General features: G+C 37.9%; 1 protein-coding gene across 4 annotated transcripts in view; it reads left to right on the top strand.

The window, feature by feature from the left end:
* The window catches only part of LRCH2 (leucine rich repeats and calponin homology domain containing 2), a 148517-nt gene that overhangs the window by 49399 nt on the left and 77572 nt on the right, over nt 1-21546 (top strand). For all 4 annotated transcript variants that reach the window (XM_053657502.1, XM_053657501.1, XM_053657500.1 and 1 more), the window contains exons 4-5: nt 6205-6310; nt 6394-6530. In XM_053657502.1, coding sequence (XP_053513477.1) covers nt 6205-6310; nt 6394-6530 — 243 coding nt within the window. The remainder of the gene's footprint in view (nt 1-6204; nt 6311-6393; nt 6531-21546) is intronic.

Here is a 21546-nt window from a genome sequence, read left to right as displayed (position 1 = left end):
ATAGGGGAGATTATATTTTTCTCCCCTATAGGTACCTATTAGGTACCACTTATAGGGGAGAAAGTATTTTTCTTTCACCTCCTGACTTATTTCACTTAGCACAATGCTCTCCAGATCCATCCATGTTGTCATGAATGGTAGTTGTTCTTTCTGCTGCATAGTATTCCATTGTGTAAGTGTACAGTTTTTTTGGTCCACTCATTTACTGATGGCACTTAGGTTGCTTCCAACACTTGGCTATTGTAAATTTTGCTGCTATAAATATGAGGATGCATAGGTTCTTTTGAATTGTTATTTCAGGATTCTTAGGTTACGATCCTAGCAGTGGAATTGCTGGGTCAAAAGGCAGTTCCATTCTTGGTTTTTTGAGGAAATTCCATACTGTTTTCCACAGTGGCTGCACCAGTCTGCATCCCCCCCCAACAATGTACTAGGGTTCCTTTTTCTCTACAACCTTGCTAGCACTTGCTGTTTGTTGATTTGTTTATGCAGTAGTATTTATTTTAAAAGACATTTCCCAAAGTTTTCTTATCTATAATTTGTATACTAGCCTATTCTTAACACAGTTGCTAAGTTGATCCTATCAAAACATAAGTCAGGGTAAGTCATATCTCTGTTTAAAAGTTCCTGTTTCCTGCTAAAAGCCAAAGTTATACTCCTTCCTCCATTCTAGTCTTTCCCTCGGACACTTCCCTTTAGTTACACTGGATTCCTTGCTGTTCTTAGTACCTGTCAAACACACTTTGCCTAGGAGCCTTTCCATTTACTGTTCCTTCTCTATGGACTGTATTTTCTTTTATTTTGTATTGTTTCAGGTGTACAGATTGGTGGTTATACAATCATATACTTTACGTAGAATTCCCCTTGGTATTTTTAGTACCCCACTGACAGTATACATAGTTACCACAATATTACTTACTAGGAATAGCCTTTTCTTATATATTTGTATGGATTACATTCTCAGCTCTGACAACATTGCTCAAATAACAGCTTCTGCATGAGACCATCTAAATTGCTAATATCCACCCAGACCAACATGGCTTAGTTGGTTGAACATTATTCCACAAAGCCAAAAGGTCACTGGTTCAGTTGCTAGTCAGAACACATGCCTGGGCTGTAGGCCCATTCCGTAGTTGGGGCATGTGGAAGAGGCAACCAATCAATGTTTCTCTCACACATCAATTTTTCTCTCCTCTTTCTCCCTCCCTTCCTCTCTAAAAAAATTCATAAATTGTTAAAAAAATAAATTGCTAATGTCCCTCCCTACTAACTACTGGCACTGCCATTTTCTTTTAACCTGCAGTGTTTTCTTTTAAATAGCACTTAACATCTTCTAGTATATTATATAGTCTTCCCCTTGCTAGAATATAAGCTCTATAAAAAACAATAAAGGCAGATTTTTTTTGTTATTCCTTGATGTCTCCTGTGGGAGAGGAAGAAACTTTCTTCTACCTACAAGGTTCTTTAGGCTGGTCTAATAAGCAAACAGACATGAGACAGATTACCAAGAGAAAACAACCACATGTAATAGAAATGTATGGGGATTTCATATATATTAGACTCGGGTATCCAACCTGCAGCCTGTGGGTCACATGTGGCCCAGGATGGCTATGAATGTAGTCCAACACAAAATCATAAATTTACTTAAACTTTTTTTTGGCTCATCAGTTTTCATTAGTGTCTGTGTATTCAGTGTGTGGCCCAACACAACTCTTCTTCTAGTGTGGCCCAGAGATGCCAAGAGTTTGGACAACCCTGACAGGGACCAGCATGTAGGAAAGGTTCGGAGACAGAAAGGGAATATGGCTATATATGACATTTTTAGCTAGGGATGAGGTAATATACCTTGGGGCTTCAGAAGGTCACTCCAGGGAGGGCACATGTTCAGTAATTAGTAGTTTGCCTTGCCACATAGATAGATAAAAAGACATTTCTGATGAGAACTCTTACTGTGGGCCAGGCTTCTAATTTTATTTCTTCCAGATATTTAAGGAGGGTGGCAAGGAGCATAAGTTTCTTTTGAGGCCATCAGGTCTTGGTTGCCTTTAATTCAAAATAATGCACATACCACTGAGTCACATCTTAGGGTGGCTCCTTCTGAATTCCCACAGTTGCTGGCAATTAGAACAGTGCCTGGCAAATAGTTGGTACTTGATAAATATTTGTGTTGAATAAAGATGCCTTAAATATAGTTTGAAAGAAGTATATAAAATACATTTTCTAATAATCTATAAATTAGATTATTAGCTATTTAATATTCTTTTGAATTTACCTTCCTGCATTTTTTACTTTTGATAAGACTTAATATGTGTCCCTTTTCTCCCTCCAAGCCAATATAATTTCCAGTGAAAGTTGGAAATTGGAGGCAGTTGTGATAGAATATGAATTTCATTTGCAGTATGTCTGGAATGAGTGCTAAGATCTTATTGCAGATGTTTTTCCCCTTTTTGTTGATGTGGTAATAAAGGGGAGGGAGAGGAGAGGATAATTAACTTAAACTGTTCTTTATCCTATTTTTATGGAAATGTGGTATTTTTTATTTTAAATCAGGGCTTGCATTTTAATTTAAGCCCGAGACATTTATTATTCATATTTTCTGAATTGTCTTTGGGTTGTGAGCCATAAAATTGTTTATTTGTGATATTGCATATTTTGTATCCTTTTGAGAAAGAGGCTTAGTTAAATCAATTCTGGCCATTTCTTTAGTTCTTCAGCTTACCTGTGTAAAATACTGACTTGCTTGGTTTCTACCCAATCAAGCATCTGAAAACAACTACTAAAATTGATAGATTATCACATAGTTGATAGTTGTCTTTTATTTTACCTCTGAAAAAAGAGCACTTGGATCACCCTTGCTTTTTTGATTTGAGTTGATGAACGTAGTCTTCAGTTGAGATTTTCCAATGGTAGACTTATGTAGTACTAAATTATAACCTCATATTTTTGCACAGAAAATTTTATGTTACCTGTACTAGGTTGATTTTATGATGTAATATAAATAGAAGTCAGTCAGATAATCCGTCTTTAGAAAAACAACATTAAAGGTAACTTTTGTAGCAGTAGAGTACATGATGCAGAGGATCAAGTAAGCAATTTGGAAGATAATGAAAAAGAAGACACCCAATCAGATCAACAAGAAGGAACAAGAACCCGTAAAAAATGAAGATAGGGTAAGGAGCCTCTGGGAAAACTTCAAGTGTAACATCATTAGCATCAAAGGGGTCCTGGAAGGAGAAGAGAGAGAGCAAGGAATTGAAAACCTATTTGGAAAAAAATAATGATGGTAAATTTCCCTAACTTTATAAAGGAAATAGACCTATAAGTCCAAGAAGTACAGAGAGTCCTAAACATGATGAACCCAAATAGGCCCACAGTAAGACACATCATAATTAAAATGGCAAAGGTTAAATATAAAGATTCTTTAAGAGAGATTATTAAAAGCAGAAAGAGAAAAGCAGTTAGTTACCTAAAAGGAAGCACCCATAAGACTGTCAGCTGATTTCTCAAGAAATTTTGCAGGCCAGAAGGGATTAGGAAGAAATATTCAAAGTGATGAAAAGCAAAGACTACAGCCCAGATCACTCTATCCAGCAAAGGTTAGACAAGAAAAAGCTAAAGGAGTTCTTCACTACTACACCAGTTTTACAAGAAATGTCAAAGGGTCTTCTTTAAGAAGAAGAAAAAGTGATAAAAGTATGAATAATAAAATGGCAACAAATAAATACCTTTTAATAATTATTTTAAATCCAAATGTATTAAATACTCTAATTGAAAGACATGGGCCCTGGCTGGGTGGCTCAGTTGGTTGGAACATTGTCCCATACACCAAAATGTTGTGGATTTGATTTCTGATTAGGGCACATACTAGGTTGCAGTTCCATCCTCAGTCAGGGCTTTTGCAGGAGGCAACAGATCAGTGTTTCTCACATTGATGTTGCACTCTCTCTCTCTATCTCTCTATCTCTCTATCACTCTCACTCTCTTTCCTCTCTTATACCAATAAACATATGCTCAGGTGAGGATTTTTAAAAAAGACATGGTAGCTGAATGGATCATAAAACAAGAGCCTTACATATGCTGTATACAAGAGACTTACTTCAAACGAAAAGACACACACAGATTGAAAGGAAAGGGATGGGAAAAGATATTTCATGAAAATGAAAACAACAAAAACATGCCAGGGTAAAATAGAAGTAAGAAATGAAGAGATAGCCAATTTATCAGATGCAGAGTTCAAAACACTGGTAATCAGGATGCTCATAGAAATGGTTGAGTATGGTCACAAAATAGAGGAAAAAGTGAAGGCTATGCAAAGTGAAATAAAGAAAAAAATATACAGGGAACCAACAATGAAGGGAAGGAAACTGGAACTCAAGTCAAGAATTTGGAGCAGAAGGAAGAAATAAACATTCAATCAGAATAGAATGAAGAAATAAGAATTCCAAAAAATGAGGAGAGGCTTAGAAAACTCTAGGACATCTTTAAATGTACCACCATATGAATCATAGGGGTGCCAGAAGAGGAAGAGCAAGAAATTGAACATTTATTTGAATAAATAATGAAAAAAACTTCCCTAATCTGGCAAAGTAAATAGACTTCCAGGAAGCCCAGGAAGCTCAGAGAGTCCCAAAGAAGTTAGACACAAAGAAGAACATACCGAGGCACATCATCATTAAGTTACTCAAGATTAAAGACAAAGAGAAAATCTTAAAAGCAGTAAGAGGAAAGGGGACAGTTACCTACAGAGGAGTGCCCATGTGGCAATCAGCTGATTTCTCAAAAGAAACCTTGCAGGCAAGAAGGGGCTGGAAAGAAGTATTCCAAAGGATGAAAGGCAAGGACCTACATCTAAGATCACTCTATCCAGCAAAGCTGTCATTGAGAATGGAAGGGCAGATACAGTACTTCCCATTTAAGGTCAAGTGAAAGGAGTTCATCATCACCAAGCCCTTATTATATGAAATGTTAAAGGGACTTATCTAAGAAAAAGAAGATGATAAAAACTAGGAACAATAAAATGACAACAAACAACTATCAACAACTGAACCTAAAAACAAAACAACAAAAACAAACTAAGCAAACAACTAGAACAGGAACATAACACAGAAATGGAGATCACATGGAGGGTTATTAGCAGGGAAGGGACGGAGGGAAGCGGCTAAAGGGTACAGGGAATAAGAATCATAAGTGGTATGTAGAAAATAGACAGGTGGAGGTTAAGAATAGTATAGGAAATATAGAACCCCCAAAACATATATGTACAACCCATGGACATGAACTGAGGGGGGTAGGGATGCTGGTGCGAGGTAGGTTCAGGGTGGAGGGAAATAAAAGGGAGGAAAAATTGTGAAAACTATAATAGCATAATCAATGCAATATATTTTTTAAAAAGTGTGCTAAGGTACCAATACTTAAACCAGACAAAATAGACTTTAAAACAAAGGCTATAATAGACAAGAAAAGACCCAATGATTCCACTTCTGAGTATTTATCTGAAGAAACCAAAAATACTAAGTTGAAAGACATATATATCCACATGTTTATTGCAGCATTATTTATCATAGCCAGGATATGAATGCAACCTAAGTATCCATCAATAAACGAATAAATGGATAAAGAAAACATGGTACATATATACAATGCAGTATAACTCAACCATAAAAAAAGAATAAAATCTTGCTATCTGCAATATTGTGGATGGTCCTAGAGGGTGTTGTGCTGAGTGAAATAAGTCATGCAGGAAAAATTAAATGCACAAAATGATTTCACTTATATGTGGAATCTGAAATCAAACAAACAGAATCAAAGTGGACTCAGATACAGAGAACATTTTGACAGTTCAAGATGGGAGGGGGCTTTGGGAAGTGGGTACAAGGTGAAGGCACTGAGAAATACAGATTGGTAGTAACAAAATGGTCATGGGGATATAAAGTACAGCATAGGGAATATAGTCAATAATATTGTAATAACTATATGTGGTGTCACATGGATACTAGATTTATTGGGGTGATTACAAGTTATATAAATGTCTAATCACAAGGTTGTACATATGAAACTAATGTAATACTGTATATCAACTGTGTAAATTAAAAGTAAAAAAATTCAGAAAGGTAACTTTCACTAGCTGTTAGCCATGTACTTTAAGAATTGAAATAGATCTGTATTGGTCAGTTTGTTATAATTTTATTTTCTTGTTTTTTATAGGATATTAGCTGCAATGAGATTCAGGTTCTTCCCCAACAAATGGGGCAATTACATTCACTGAGAGAGCTCAATATAAGAAGAAATAATCTTCATGCATTGCCAGATGGTAAGATGCTTACTGTTTTTACTGACATGAATGAAAGAGTAACTACGTAAAATTTAATTTAATTATTTTTTATTTCTGAACAGAATTAGGAGATCTTCCCTTAGTCAAGCTGGATTTCTCTTGTAATAAAGTGACCGAAATTCCAGTTTGTTACAGAAAGCTACATCATTTACAAGTAATAATTTTGGATAACAATCCATTGCAAGTACCACCAGCGCAGGTTTGTAATAAAAATGATACTTGTTTCTCCTTTTTTTATTCAGAATTATGTCTGTTACTGGTAAGTAAAAAAAAAATCAAAAGTAAGTTAATTTTTTGTTGATGTATTATTGTCTAAAGGAGTTTTTTTTTTTCTGAGAAGTAGCTTTTTAACATTGGTAGGAGTTTTATCTTAGTTTCTGGAGAATAGGATTTGGAAAACCCAGCTATGAACATTTCGCTTGTGAACTGATACTTCTGGTTGTCAGTGTTATTTTAAAGGATAGACTATGCAGTCTCTCTACCTCTGTTCCATTCAGGTATATATCTGCTTGACACTTGTGTGAGTGATTGAGGTACTTTCTTAGCACTAATAGATGGAATCATGCTAGAAAGAAAAGTACACAAGTATAAAAGTATTAATTTAGACTTTTAGTTTGAGGATTAAATCCATGTGGGATCCACTAAAATGAGAGTGAAGGAATACACAAAAATATAAGCCCACAAGGACAAAGAATCAAAGAGAGAGGACAAGGGAGACATGGCAACAGTATTTTGGAAAATGGAAAATATATGAAATAGTGTCAACTAGGTTCTCTACTTATATTACATACACAAGATTATCTGCTGTAGAAGGCATATGGCAGGCAACTCCAGCCTCCTTTCTACTTTTAAGCCATGTGTAGCCCTAACACAAGGTTTGCATCCATCTAGAGAAAGGGTTGCCTTTTTCCTCCTGCAGAGATACATTCTACTCATTCCAGAGGAGGTGCCTTTTCTAATTCTGATAAAGGCTGGCAAGAGTCCTGGTAGTAGCTACCTTAGAAGGATGAGGAAAGCTGAAATTTGTGTCTGCTGTGGGAAAAGGCAACAAGAAACAAATTGATTTACTGTGTTAAACCTGGGAATGACTAGGTTTTCTTGTTGTTGATTATTGGAGGAAACGTAGCTCTGAATATAGAGATGAAAGTCTGTACAATGTCTAAGGCACTGCTGTCTAGTAAAAGTTTCTGAATGACAATATGGGGAGGAAAAATAACTTTTCATTTACCCTGTCTGGTCTAATAATCAAATTGACATGAGACAGGTTAACAGGAGAAAATGGTCAAATTTATCATATGTATGTACAAAGTCTATCCAGACAGTATCCAGTCATGTACTATGAAAAATAGAGACATTTATTGAAGAAGATACAAGATACAAGAAATATTGTACACAGGGCACTGATGCCTCAGTTCCCTTCAAAGTAGGCACCTTGGGACCTCACACAGTTCTCCCAATCTCCATCAGCTGCCCCATCATATTTTCCTGAATCTCATCCATACCTTGAAACCTCTTTCCTTTCAAAGGTGATTTTAGTTTTAGGAAAAGTCAGAAGTTACAGGGTGCCAAATCTGGGCTATACAGGGTTGAATGACCTGGGTGATTTGATGTTTCACCAAAAAACTGCACAAGACGTGATGCATGAGCAGGCACGTTGTTGTGATGAAGCTGCCAATCACCAGTTGCCCATAGCTGCAGCCTTCTGAATCATCTGGATAATTTCTGCAGACGGGTGTTCTACCTTAATGCAGCATTTGATACAGTTTCACTGCTCTACTCGCTCAGTCATTTTGAATACAGTGGCCACATAGTACACATGCTTTCAGTGGTGTCTACCACCCCCACTGACTAGTACATTGAAGTCATCATTGTTCACAGATGCACATTCCAGTCCACTCTCTTTAGCTGCCAGGTTACATTGATGTTGCACAAACCATTCTTGTTATATTAACAAAGTTGGATTTTTTTTGGACAGACCTCATATATATGGGGGTTCTCTAAGAATATCGGACCCCAGGACAAATTTGGGAGCTGAAATTTATATCCAGTGTTCTCAGAAAGAGGGGTGGTGGTTTGGAACGCAAAGGGAAAGTAGGCAATTCACAGCTAGATAAGAAGGAGCAAATGTGTGGTAAACAAATTCTTGCCATGGTATCTAGACACAGAGGGGATTCTAATGAACAGACATTGCGGGTTCCTGTTTACCACATTTAGTTCATAACATGCTAAGGTGATATCCCTTCCTGGAGCAGTTTTTTCTATCTAAATTTTTTCAACAGGTGAGGAGGTAAAAGGCATATTTTGAGTCTTTTGTTTCTTAAAAATAACTAGCTAAAAATAATCAATATCCCCAAAAGGCATATTTTGAGGCGGCAAACTCTGCTTCCCCTCAATGGGAATGTTTTATAAACTGTGCTGTCAAATACCATAGCCACTTGGCACATGTGGCTACTGAGAACTCAAAATATATACATTATCAAAAAACCAAATTTTTAAGTATATTTTATTGATTATGCTATTACACTTCTCCCAATTTTTTTCCTTTTTATTGCCCCTCTTCCCTGTACCCCACAACCCTCCAGCATTTCTCCCCACTTAGTTCATGTCCATGGGTTGTACATATAAGATCTTTGAAATCTCTGTTTCCTATACTATTCTTCACCTCTCCCTGTCTATTTTATGCCTACCAATTATGCTTCTTATTGCCTGTACCTTTTCCCCCCATTACTCCCTTCCCCCTCCCCACTGAACTCCCTCTGTGTGATGTCCATTTTTCTGATTCTGTTCCTGTTCTAGTTGTTTGTTTAGTTTTTGTTTTTGTTGCTTTTTTTAAAGTTCAGTTGTTGATAGTTGTGAGTTTGTTATCATTTTACTTTTTATAATTTTTTATCTTCTTCACTCTCTTAGATAAATCCCTTTGACATTTCATATAATAAGGGCTGGGTGATGATGAACTCCTTTAACTTGACCTTATCTTGGAAGCATTTTATATGCCCTTCCATTCTAAATGAAAGCTTTGCTGGATAGAGTAATCTTGGATGTAGGTCCTTGCTTTTCATCACTTGGTATACTTCTTTCAAGCCCCTTCTTGTGTGCAGTTTCTTTTGAGAAACCGGCTGATTGCCTCATGGGAACTCCTTTGTAGGTAACTGTGTCCCTTCCTCTTGCTCCTTTTAAGATGTTCTCTTTGTCTTTAATCTTGCATAACTTAATGATGATGTGCCTCGGTGTGTCCCTCTTTGGGTGCAACTTCTTTGCGACTCTCTGGATTTCTTGAAAGCATATTTTCTTTGCCAGATTGTGGAAGTTTTCCTTCATTATTTGTTCAGATAAGTTTTCAATTTCTTGCTGTTGTTCTCCTTCTGGCACTCCTATATTTCGGATATTGGAACATTTAAAGTTGTCCCGCAATGTTTCTAAGCCTCTCTTCACGTTTTTGAATTCTTGTTTCTTCATTCTGTTCCGGTTGGGTGTTTCTTTCTTTCTTTTGTTCTAAGTTGTTGATTTGAATCCTGGTTTCCTTTCTGTCACTGTTGGTTCCCAGATTATTGTGCTTTATTTCACTTTGGGTATCCTTCATTTGCTCTTTCATTTTTCAACCAAGGTCAGTCAGTTCTGTATTTTTATTACTAGTGTTTTGAACTCTCCATCAAATAGGTCAGCTATCTCCTCATTGCTTAGCTCTCTTTGTGGAGTTTTGCTCTGTTCTTTCATTTAGGCCATCTTTCTTTGTCTTGGCACACCTGTTAAGTTGTAAGGGGGTGGAGTCTTAAGTATTCACCAGGGCAGGGCAACTGTCTTTGCTGCATTTGTGCCACTGTCTGTGGGTCCAGGGTCAGAGAGGGAACAATGCAGCTCACTTACTCTTAGCCTCACTTTCCAATGAACTCTCATGAGACTGGGAATTTCTCCCACTGTGGCAAACCCCGCTATAGTCCACAGTCAGCTCTGAGTCTCAGTTTACCATTTAGCCAGCCCTGCCCACACAGTTCACCACCTCACAGGAGGTCCTATCAGCCAGCCCTGCCCACGTAGTCCACTGCCTTGCTGTGGTTTCTGCCTGTCTCCCTCTACTCCCTCTACTCCCTCTACTCCCTCCTACCAGTCTGGTTGGTCTGGTTGACTGTTTCTTTAACTCTGTGTTTGTTGAAGTTCCATGCAGTTTGATTTTCTCCCACTTCTGGTTGTTTATTGATTTTAGCTTGGTTATTATCCTCCTTTTGGCTGTACAAGGAAGCCAAGGGTTTTTACCTATGCCTCCATCTTGGCCAGAACAGGAACCACATTTTTAATTGAATTTTATTTTGATTAATTCAAATTTAAACAGTTTCATGTAATTAGTGGCTACCATTGGGCACTACAGATCTAAGATTTACATCCTCATATTCTTGTCTTTAGCTCTGCAGCCATATGACAGTCCCTCTCTTGCACTCACAAAAGCCTGGGGTTTACTCTGAGGAGTAGGTAGTTTTTCTCAGATTCTTTCTCTCAGATCAGAAGCCAAATAACTATTGCTTCTTGCCTTACCAGAAGCCTGGAATTTACTCCATAGAGCAGTGTTGTCCATTAGAAACTTTTGTGGTGATGGAAATGTTCTATATCTTCACTGTCCAATGTGCTAGCCACCAAATGGCTGTTGGGCACTTTATAATATGGCTGGTATGTGAATTTTTTTTTATTCAAGATGTAATTTAGATGAAATTAATTCAAATAGCTACATGCGGCTAGTGGGTACTGTATTGGACAGCACAACTCTAGGGAGAAACCAGAGTTAGGGGCTGTGAGTACAGGTATGGATAGGAGTGAGACTCCATACTGAGAACGAATGCTTTCATAGTGAGTGTTGATACCCTCCAGTAGACTTTTATTACTAGTCTCCCAGGATGCATTTAGCTTGTCTTATTTATCTCAGGCAGGATTGGTGGGTTTCTCCCTTAGAAGACTGATTCAACTAGGAGGGGAAAAATATGTATGTATTTATATATACATACAGTTTCTATATAAATATAATATATATATAAAGTCTATACTTGAAAAAATAAAATACACATATATGTATACATACATATACATACACATACACACTGATCTTTGGGGGTGTCTCCTGGTGATATGGGCAGTCTCTGTCTGATCACTAGTCAGTGAAACTTACCATTGATAAACTTCCCTTTCATACATAGATTTTCTAGTTGGCTTCGTAGTTGCTTCACTCTTGAAAATGAATGGCCATGGATTAAGTGGACAGTTGCAGTAATAATTTCTAACATGAAAGACAAGAGACAAAAACATTGAAAGGCTTCTATTGAAACAAAATGGGTTACATTCATGGAAGTGATTGTCAGAATGACTTCTCAGCAGCAGCATAGGAAACTAGAAGATGTTGTTAGAACACACCTTAAACAACTAAGAGAAAATTTGTATCTTTCTGTGCTCAAGCTGTCAGTCAAGTGTGAGGTAAGAAAAAAGAAAGTTTCAAACATGCAAAATCTCAGAAAGTTTAATTCCCAAGTGCCCCTTATTAGAAAGTTAGCAGAGTTTGTGTTATATCAAAATGTGGGAGGAAATTAAGAAAGAGGAATCCTGGCCTAGCTGGTGTGGCTCAGTAGAGTGAGTGCCAGCCTGTGAACCAAAAGGTCACCAGTTCAATTCCCAGTTAGGGAACATGCCTGTGTTGTGGGCCGGGTCCCCACTGCAGGGTGCATGACAGGCAACCACACATTGATGTTTGTCTCTCTCTCTTTCTCCTTTCCTTTCCCTCTCTCTAAAAATAAATAAAATCTTTAAAAAAAGAAACAGGAATCCTTCATGTTGGGGATTGACTGGTATACAGTAGGCCTAGAGAGCAACCAGTCAGTTTGAAGAAAGGCGGTTGTCTTCTAAAATAAATAAATAAATAAATTGATAAGTGACTTGATGTGTTTGTCAGTATGGAGTTTTATATTTGTTAGAGTCAGGAACTAAGTAGTAAGGCATACTACTACTTATGCCAAGGAAATTATGCCAAGGAAAAAAATGGGGTAATTAGTCACTTTAGAAAAAACAAAAACTTAGGCAGCTGGGAAGATGGCGACGGAGTAGCACAGAGCTGATTCTAGCTCCTGTACTCATGGGTGAAAATTTTGGCAGATCTATAGAGAAACAGCACAATAAACCATCGGTTACCCAGCATTTATGAAATTAAAAGACCAGAGATTGTGACCGACGCTGAAACACCAGAAAGCTGCAGAGTCAGCTACTGGGCTAGGACACACACGGCCCCTGTGCTGCCACCATAGCAACAGGCCTGGGCGCGGGGGAGTCAGCTATGGGAGCTGGGACACTAGAGGCCCCTGTGCTGGTGCCATAGAGAGGGGCCTCGGCGCCAAGGAGTGAGCTGCCGGAGCCAGACACTTGAAACCACTGTGACAGGCCTGGGTGCCAGAGGAGTTAGCTACGGGAGCCGGGACATTCTTGGCCCCTGTGCCGCTGCCATAGTAACGGGCCTGGGAGCTTGAGGAGGTGACTACTAGAGCCGGGACATTCAGCAGTGGTAGGCACGAGCCCGGGGACCAACGCGAGGACCAGCGTGAGAGTAGGTGGAGACGGAGAACATCAAGAAACTTCAAGGACTCTGCACCACTGAACTTCACAGGTATCATACCACAGAAGTTCACACCATAAACCTAGGGTGTCAGAACAGATCAATTTTAGAAGTTGAGACTAACAAGAAGTCTCAAACATTGGGAAGACAAAGAAACAATGCCCAGATGAAAGAAAAAACAGAAACTTCAGAAAGAATGTTAGATGAAATAGAGGCTAATTAACTATCAGATAGTGAATTCAAAGCACCGGTTATTACGAAGTTCAAAGAGCTCACAATGAGCTTTCAGAAACTACAGGGGAACTACAATGATCTCTGCAAACTACATCAACATGAAAAAGAAAATAGAAATTATGAGCAAGGGACAAGAGGAAATGAGGAATACAATTTCCGAATTGAAGAACACAGTAGAAAGTTTGCAAAGTAGGATAGATGAAGCAGAGGATAGGATTAGTGAGTTGGAGGACAAGGTAGAAAGCATCTCACAGAAAGAGCAAGAAAATGAAAAGAGGCTCAGAAAGAATGAAGAGGGATTAAGAGAAATGCAAGACAATATGAAACGTAATGATATCCAAATAATAGGAATACCAGAAGAACAAGGGATAGAAAACATATTTGAACGAGTAATGAGAGAAAATTTCCCTAATTTGATGAGAGAAAAAGTCACACAAATCCAGGAATCACAGAGAGTCCCAATCAAGAGGAACCTAAGGAGGCCCACTTCAAGACACATCATCATCATCAAAATGACAAAATTCCAAGACAAAGAGAGAATCTTAAAGGCAGCAAGGGAGAAAAAAGAAGTAACATACAAGGGAGCCCCAATAAGGTTAGCTACTGCTTCTAAATGGAAACACTCCAAGCAAGAAGAAAATGGCAAGAAATATTTCAAGTAATGAGAACCAGAGGCCTACAGCCAAGGCTACTTTACCCAGCAAGGCTCTCAATCAAGATAGATGGCCAAATAAAGAGCTTCCAAGACAAAAGAAGCCTAAAAGAATACTCCTCCACCAAACCAGCTGTACAAGAAATACTAAAAGGACTGCTTTAAGGGAAGGAAGGATAAGAGGGAGACAGAGAGGAACACAGGTACACAAATGGCAATGAATAAGTGCCTGTCAGTAATAACCTTAAACGTAAATAGATTAAATGCTCCAATCAGAAGACACAGAATAGCTCAATGGATAAGAAAGCATGACCCACACATATGCTGCCTACAAGAGACCCACCTCAGGACAAAAGACCATCACAGACTAAAAGTGAAAGGCTGGAAACAAGTTTTCCAAGCAAACGGACAAGAAAAAAAGCTGGGGTAGCAATTATCATATTGGACAAAATAGACTTCAAAAAAAGGGCCACAAAGAGAGACCCAGAAGGTCATTTCATTATACTCAAGGGAAGAATCCACCAAGAAGACATTAACATTGTAAACATATATGCACCAAACATAGGGGCACCCAAATATATTAAGAAAATCTTAAGAGAACTTCAAGAAAGATATTGAAGGCAACACAATTATAGTAGGGGACTTTAACACCCCACTATCAACAATGGACAGATCTTCCAAACAAAATATCAACAAAGATATTGGGGCATTAAACAACACCCTAGATGAAATGGACTTAACTGACAATATAGAGCCCTTCATCCCAAAGAAGCTAAATACACATTCTTTTCAAATGCACATGGAACATTGTGAAAGATAGACCACATGAAGGGCACAAAATGAGCCTCACCAAATTCAAGAATATTGAAATCATACCAAGCATCTTCTCTGACCACAAGGGACTGAAATTGGAAACCAACCCCAAAGGAAAAAAACCAAAGCACCCAAAATCATAGAGACTGAATGGTATGCTATTAAACAATGAATGGGTCAAGAATGAAATTAGGGAAAAAATCAAAACGTTTCTGGAAATAAATGAAAATGCTCTCACAACAACCCAAAACTTCTGGGACACAGCAAAGGCAGTCCTGAGAGGGAAGTTTATAGCAATACAGGCCTACCTAAAGAAGATAGAAATGTTTCAAACAAAAAACCTAACCCTACGCCTGCAAGAACTCGAGGAACAACAACAAAGACAGCCTAGAGCAACCAGAAGGAAGGAAATAACCAAGATTAGAGCAGAATTAAATGACATAGAAACTAAAAGCACAATTTTGAGTATCAATGAATCCAGGAGTTGGTTCTTTGAGAAGATAAACAAAATAGACAAGCCTTTAAATAGGCTCATCAAGAAAAGAGAGAGGACACAAATAAACACAATCAGAAATGAAAGAGGAGAGATTACAACTAATATCACAGAAATAGAAGGGATTGTAAGAAATTGCTATGAAGAACTGTATGCCAAGAAATTTGAAAACCTAGGGGAAATGGACACATTTCTAGAAAAATACAATCTTCCAAACCTCAATGAAAAAGAAGCAGAAAATCTAAACACACCAATAACAGCAAAAGAAATTGAAGCAGGAATCAAAAAACTCCCATCACACAAAAGCCCTGGACCAGATGATTTCACAGGAGAATTCTACAAAGCATTTAAGGAAGAGGTAACCCCTATTTTCCACAGACTATTCAAAAAAATCCAGAAGGATGGAAAACTCCCAAATTCTTTTTATGAAGCCAGCATCATCTTAATTCCAAAACCAGATAGAGACACAACAAAGAAAGAAAACTTTAGGCCAATATCGCAGATGAACATAGATGCTAAAATCCTCAACAAAATATTGGCAAATCGCATCCAACAATATATCAAAAAGTTCATACACCAAGACCAAATGGGATTCATCCCAGATATGCAAGGATGGTTCAATATTCGCAAATCAGTAAATGTAATACATCACATAAACGAAATGAAAGACAAAAGTCACATGATCATATCAATAGATGTGGAAAAAGGTTTTGATAAGGTACAAAACCCATTTATGATAAAAACACTCAGCAAAGTGCGAACACAGGGAGCATTTCTCAATATAGTAAAGGCCACATATGAGAGACCTACAGCCAATATCATACTCAATGGGAAAAAACTAAAAGCTTTTCCACTAAGATCAGGAACAAGACAAGGATGGCCACTTTCACCGCTTCTATTCAATATAGTGTTGGAAGTTTTAGCCACAGCGATCAGGCAAGAAAAGGAAATAAAAGGCATCCAAATAGGAAAGGAGGAAGCAAAACTGTCACTGTTTGCAGATGACATAATAGTGTACATGGAAAATCCTATAGACTTTAACCAAAAACTGCTCGAACTAATTAATGAATTTGGCAAAACAGCCGGTTACAAAGTCAATATTCAGAAATCAAGGCATTTTTGTATACCAGCAATGAATCAGCAGAAGCAGAAATCAAGGAAAAAAATCCCATTTGATATAGGAAAAAGAAAAATAAAATATCTGGGAATAAACCTAACTAAGGAGGTAAAAAACCTGTATGCAGAAAACTACACAGCCCTGAAGAAAGAAATCAAGGAAGACACAAAGAAATGGAAACATGTACCTTGTTCATGGATTGGAAGAATTAACATCATCAAAATGTCCATATTACCCAAAGCGATTTACACATTCAATGCAATACCTATTAAAGTACTAATGGCATATTTCACAGAGATAGGGCAAACACTTCAGAAATTTATATGGAACCATAAACGATCCAGAATAGCAGCTGCACTTTTGAGAAAGAAGAACAAAGTAGGAGGGATCACAATACCTGATATCAAACTGTATTATAAGGCCACTGTAATCAAAACAGCCTGGTACTGGCATAAAAACAGGCATATAGACCAGTGGAACAGAACAGAGAGCCCAGAAATCAACCCAACTCTCTACAGTCAATTAATATTTGACAAAGGGGGCAGTAACATAAAATGGAGTAAAGATAGCGTCTTCAACAAATGGTGCTGGGAGAACTGGAAAGCTACGTGCAAAAAAATGAAACTTGAGCACCAACTTACACCATACACCAAAATAAATTCAAGATGGATAAAAGACAAATATAAGCCGTGACACCATTAATTTCCTAGAGGAGAACATCGGCAAGAAAATCTCCGATATTTCATGCAGCAACTTTTTTAATGATATGTCCCCTAGAGCAAGGAATGTAAAAGAAAGAATAAACAAATGGGATCTCATCAAAATAAAAAGCTTCTGCGTGGCTAAAGAAATCAGTATTAAATTAGCAAGACAACCAACTGTATGGGAAAACATATTTGCCAATGATACCTCAGACAAAGGTTTAATCTCCAAAATATACAAAGAACTTACACGACTCCACTCTAGGAAGACATCGAACCCAATTAAAAAATGGGAAAAGGACTTGAACAGACACTTTTCCAAGGTGGACATACAGAACATCCAGAGACACATGAAGAGATGCTCAATATCATTAGCTATCAGAGAGATGCAAATTAAAACCACAATGAGATACCACTTTACACCAGTCAGGATGGCTATCATAAACAAAGCAACAAACAACAAATGTTGCAGAGGTTGTGGGGAAAAGGGGTCCTTAGTGCACTGTTGGTGGCATTTCAGACTGGTACAACCATTATGGAAAACAGTATGGAATTTTCTCAGAAAAATAAAAATCGACCTGCCTTTTGACCCAGCAATTCCACTGCTGGGATTATATCCTAAGAATCCTAAAACATCAATATCAAAGAACCTATGCACCACAATGTTCATAGCAGCACAATTTACAGTAGCCAAGAGTTGGAAGCAACCTAGGTGCCCATCAGTAAATGAATGGATCCAAAAATTGTGGTACATATACACAAGGGAATTCTATGCAACAGAGAGAAAGAAGGAGCTACTACCTTTTGCAACAACATGGATGGAACTGGAAAGCATTATGCTGAGTGAAACAGGCCAGGTGCTGAAAGACAAATACCATATGATCACACCTTTAACAGAAAGCTAAACAACAAAAGAAACAAGCAAGCAGGAAAAGAAAAAGACACTGAAATAGAGAACAAGGGGACAATAACCAGAGCGGAGAAGGAAGGGAAGTCAAGGGCAAAAAGGGGGAGGGATTTGGAGGAACAAATAGGAAGGACACAGGGATGAGAACTAAGGGGGTTGGAAATGGGAGGGAGGTGGGGAGCAAGGGGTGGGGGAATTTGGGATGGGAAAATAGACAAAAAACTATACTTGAAAAATAACTAAATAAAATTAATTAAAAAATAAAAATAAATTTAAAAACATGGGATCTCATCAAAATAAAAAGCTTCTTCATGTTTAAAGAAAACAGTATTAAATTAGCAAGACATCCAACTGTATGGGAAAACATACTTGCCAATGATACCTCAGACAAAGGTTTAATCTCCAAAATATACACAGAACTTATACGACTCCACTCTAAGAAGACACCCAACCCAATTATAAAATGGGAAAAGGATTTGAACAGACACTTCTCCAAGGTAGACATATAGAACATCCAGAGATACATGAAGAGATGCTCAATATTGTTAGCTATCAGAGAGATGCAAATTAAAACCACAATGAGATACCACTTTACACCAGTCAGGATGGCTATCATAAACAAAGCAACAAACAACAAATGTTGCAGAGGTTGTGGGGAAAAAGGGTCCTTAGTCCACTGTTGGTGGCATTTCAGACTGGTACAACCATTATGGAAAACTGTATGGAATTTTCTCAGAAAAATAAAAATCGACCTGCCTTTTGACCCAGCAATTCCATTGCTGGGATTATATCCTAAAAATCCTAAAACATCAATATCAAAGAACCTATGCACCACAATGTTCATAGCAGCACAATTTACAATAGCCAAGAGTTGGAAGCAACCTAGGTGCCCATCAGTAAATGAATGGATCCAAAAATTGTGGTACATATACACAATGGAATTCTATGCAGCAGAGAGAAAGAAGGAGCTACTATCTTTTGCAACAACATGGATGGAACTGGAAAGCATTATGCTGAGTGAAATAGGCCAGGTGCTGAAAGACAAATACCATATGATCTCACCTTTAACAGGAAGCTAAACAACAAAACAAACAATCAAGCAGAAAAAAAGGACATTGAAATAGAGAACAAGGGGACCGTGACCAGAGGGGATAAGGAAGGGAAATTAAGAGGAAAAATGGTTAGGGATTTGGAGGAATAGGTAGGAAGGACACAGGGACGAGAACTAATGGGGGCGGAAAATGGAGGGTGGTGAGGAGCAAGCGGCGGGGGAGGCTGGTATGGGAGAAATAGACAAAAAAACTGTACTTGAAAAATAATTAAATAGAATTTTCAAAAAAGGAAACAAAAAAATGATCACATGGTTTGTGTAGTAAATTTAGGAAAAATTACAATAAATATAATGTTGAATTAAAAAAAGGAAATACTTATAGTAAAAAGGAAATGTAACTTAGGAGGTCCATCTGTGACATTTTCTTAGCCCTAATAATATAAATATTAGATTTTGATTTAAAGAAAAATTATGCTGAAGTAATAGTGAATAGTAATAGTAATAGTAAATAACAGTAAAGATAATTTAAATAGCACTTATTGTGGTCCACACACTGTTGAAAATGCTCTATGTGCATTAATTCATTTCCTATGGCAACTCTATAAAACAAGTACTGTCATTATACCTATTTTTATATATGAGGAAACAAGGACATAGAAGTTAAGTGACTGGCCTGAGTTCTACCCAAGATGGAGGCATAGGTAGAAACCCTTCACTTCCTTGCACAACCAAAAGGAGGATAACAACTAATCTGAAATGAACAAACAACCAGAAGTAGAAGAAAATCAACCAGCATGGAACTCCAACAACCACAGAATTAAGGAAACAGTCAAACAGAACAATTAGTCCTGTATGGCAGTGCATGGAGAGGAACCCTGGTGAGGCATTGAACCATGGGGGTGAGTCTGGCTGTGGTGAGAAGGCAGGGTGCACCAGAGGGGCTGACTTAAATAAACAGACTCAGAGGTGGCTGTGAATTATAGAGGTTGCCATGGTGGGAGAAACACCCAGTCTCACAGGGGAGTTTGTTGAAAAGTGCTAGAGATGAGCAGGCGAACTGCATTGTTCCCCCTCTGGCCCATCCCCCACAGGCAGCATTGTAGCACAGCATGCAGGTTTGCCCTGCCTGGGTGAATACCTAAGACCCCACACCATTACAACTTAACAGGGGCCCCAAACAAAGAAATAGAGCCAAAATGGAAGAACAGAGCAAAATCTCAGAAAGAGAGCTAAGTGATAAGGAGATAACTGACCTATCTGATGGAGAATTTAAAGCCCTGTTAATCAAAGTGCTCATAGAACTAATTGAGCTTGGTTGAAAAATGAAAGAACAAATGAAAGATACCCAACGTGAAATAAAGCAAAATATTCAGGGAACCAACAGTGACTGGAAGGAAACCAGTACTCAAATCAACAATTTAGAACAAAAGAAAGAAAGAAACACCCAACCGAAACAGAAAGAAGAAACAAGAATTCAAAAACATGAAGAGAGGCTTAGGAACCTCTGGGACAACTTTAAATGTCCCAGTATCTGAATTATAGGGGTGCCAGAAGAAGAAGAACAACAGCAAGAAATCGAAAACTTATTTGAACAAATAATGGAGGAAAACTTCCACAATCTGGCAAAGGAAATAGATTTTGAGGAAATCCAGAGAGCCCCAAAGAAATTGGACCCAAAGGGCGACACACCAAGGCACATCATCATTATGTTACCCAAGGAGACAATCTTAAAAGCAGCAAGGGAAAAGGAGACAGTTACCTACAAAGGAGTGCCCATAAGACTGTCAGCTGATTTCTCAAGAGACCTTACAGGCAAGAAAGGGCTGGAAAGAAGTATTCCAAGTTGTGAAATCCGAAGACCTACAACCAAGATTGCTCTATCCAGCAAAGCTTTCGTTAAGAATGAAAGGGCAGATAAAATTCTTCCAAGATAAGGTCAATTTAAAGGAGTTCATCATCCCCAAGCCTTTATTATATGTAATGGTAAAGGGACTTATCTAAGAAAAAGAAGATAAAAAATAGAAACAGTAAAATGACAGTAAATTCCTAACCGTCAACAAATGAACCTAAAAAAATGAAAAAGAAAAATAATGGAAACAGAAACAAAGCAAACAACTAGAACAGGAACAATCAGAGAAATGGATATCACACAGAGGGAGTTCAGTGGGGAGGGGGAAGGGAGTAATGGGGGGAAAAGGTACAGGCAATAAAGCATAATTGGTAGGCATAAAATAGACAGGGAAAGAAAAATGGTATAGGATACAAAGGATTCAAAGAACTTACATGTACAACCCATGGACATGAACTAAGGGTGGGGAATGCTGGAGGATAAGGAGGTTCAAGGTGGAGGGGAAATGAAGGTGGAAAATTGGGGAAACTAATAGCATAGTCAATAAATTATACTTAAAATAAATTATTAAAACTAACCAAAAAGAAGAAATTAAATGACTGGTTTAAGTTCACTTGGCTAGCAAGTGGTGAAACCCAGATTCAAATCAAGGCTGTCTAAATCCATAGTTTATGCTCTAACCTGTGCTATGCTTCTAAAGATAGAGGAAGTATGTTTACGTGACTTCATGGTGGTTGGAGATGGGAGGATGGTAGTTGTATTAATGATATGTGAAAGTTGTAGTAGTGATAATATTAGAAGTCTAAATCCTCTTTTTC

This window comes from Artibeus jamaicensis, unplaced genomic scaffold (assembly GCF_021234435.1).
Source record: "Artibeus jamaicensis isolate MK-2021 breed Jamaican fruit bat unplaced genomic scaffold, CSHL_Jam_final scaffold_461, whole genome shotgun sequence".
In the NCBI taxonomy this organism is placed as follows: domain Eukaryota; kingdom Metazoa; phylum Chordata; class Mammalia; order Chiroptera; family Phyllostomidae; genus Artibeus; species Artibeus jamaicensis.
The sequence above is the reverse complement of the archived record's forward strand: the minus strand, read 5'-3'. Positions and strand labels throughout refer to the sequence as shown.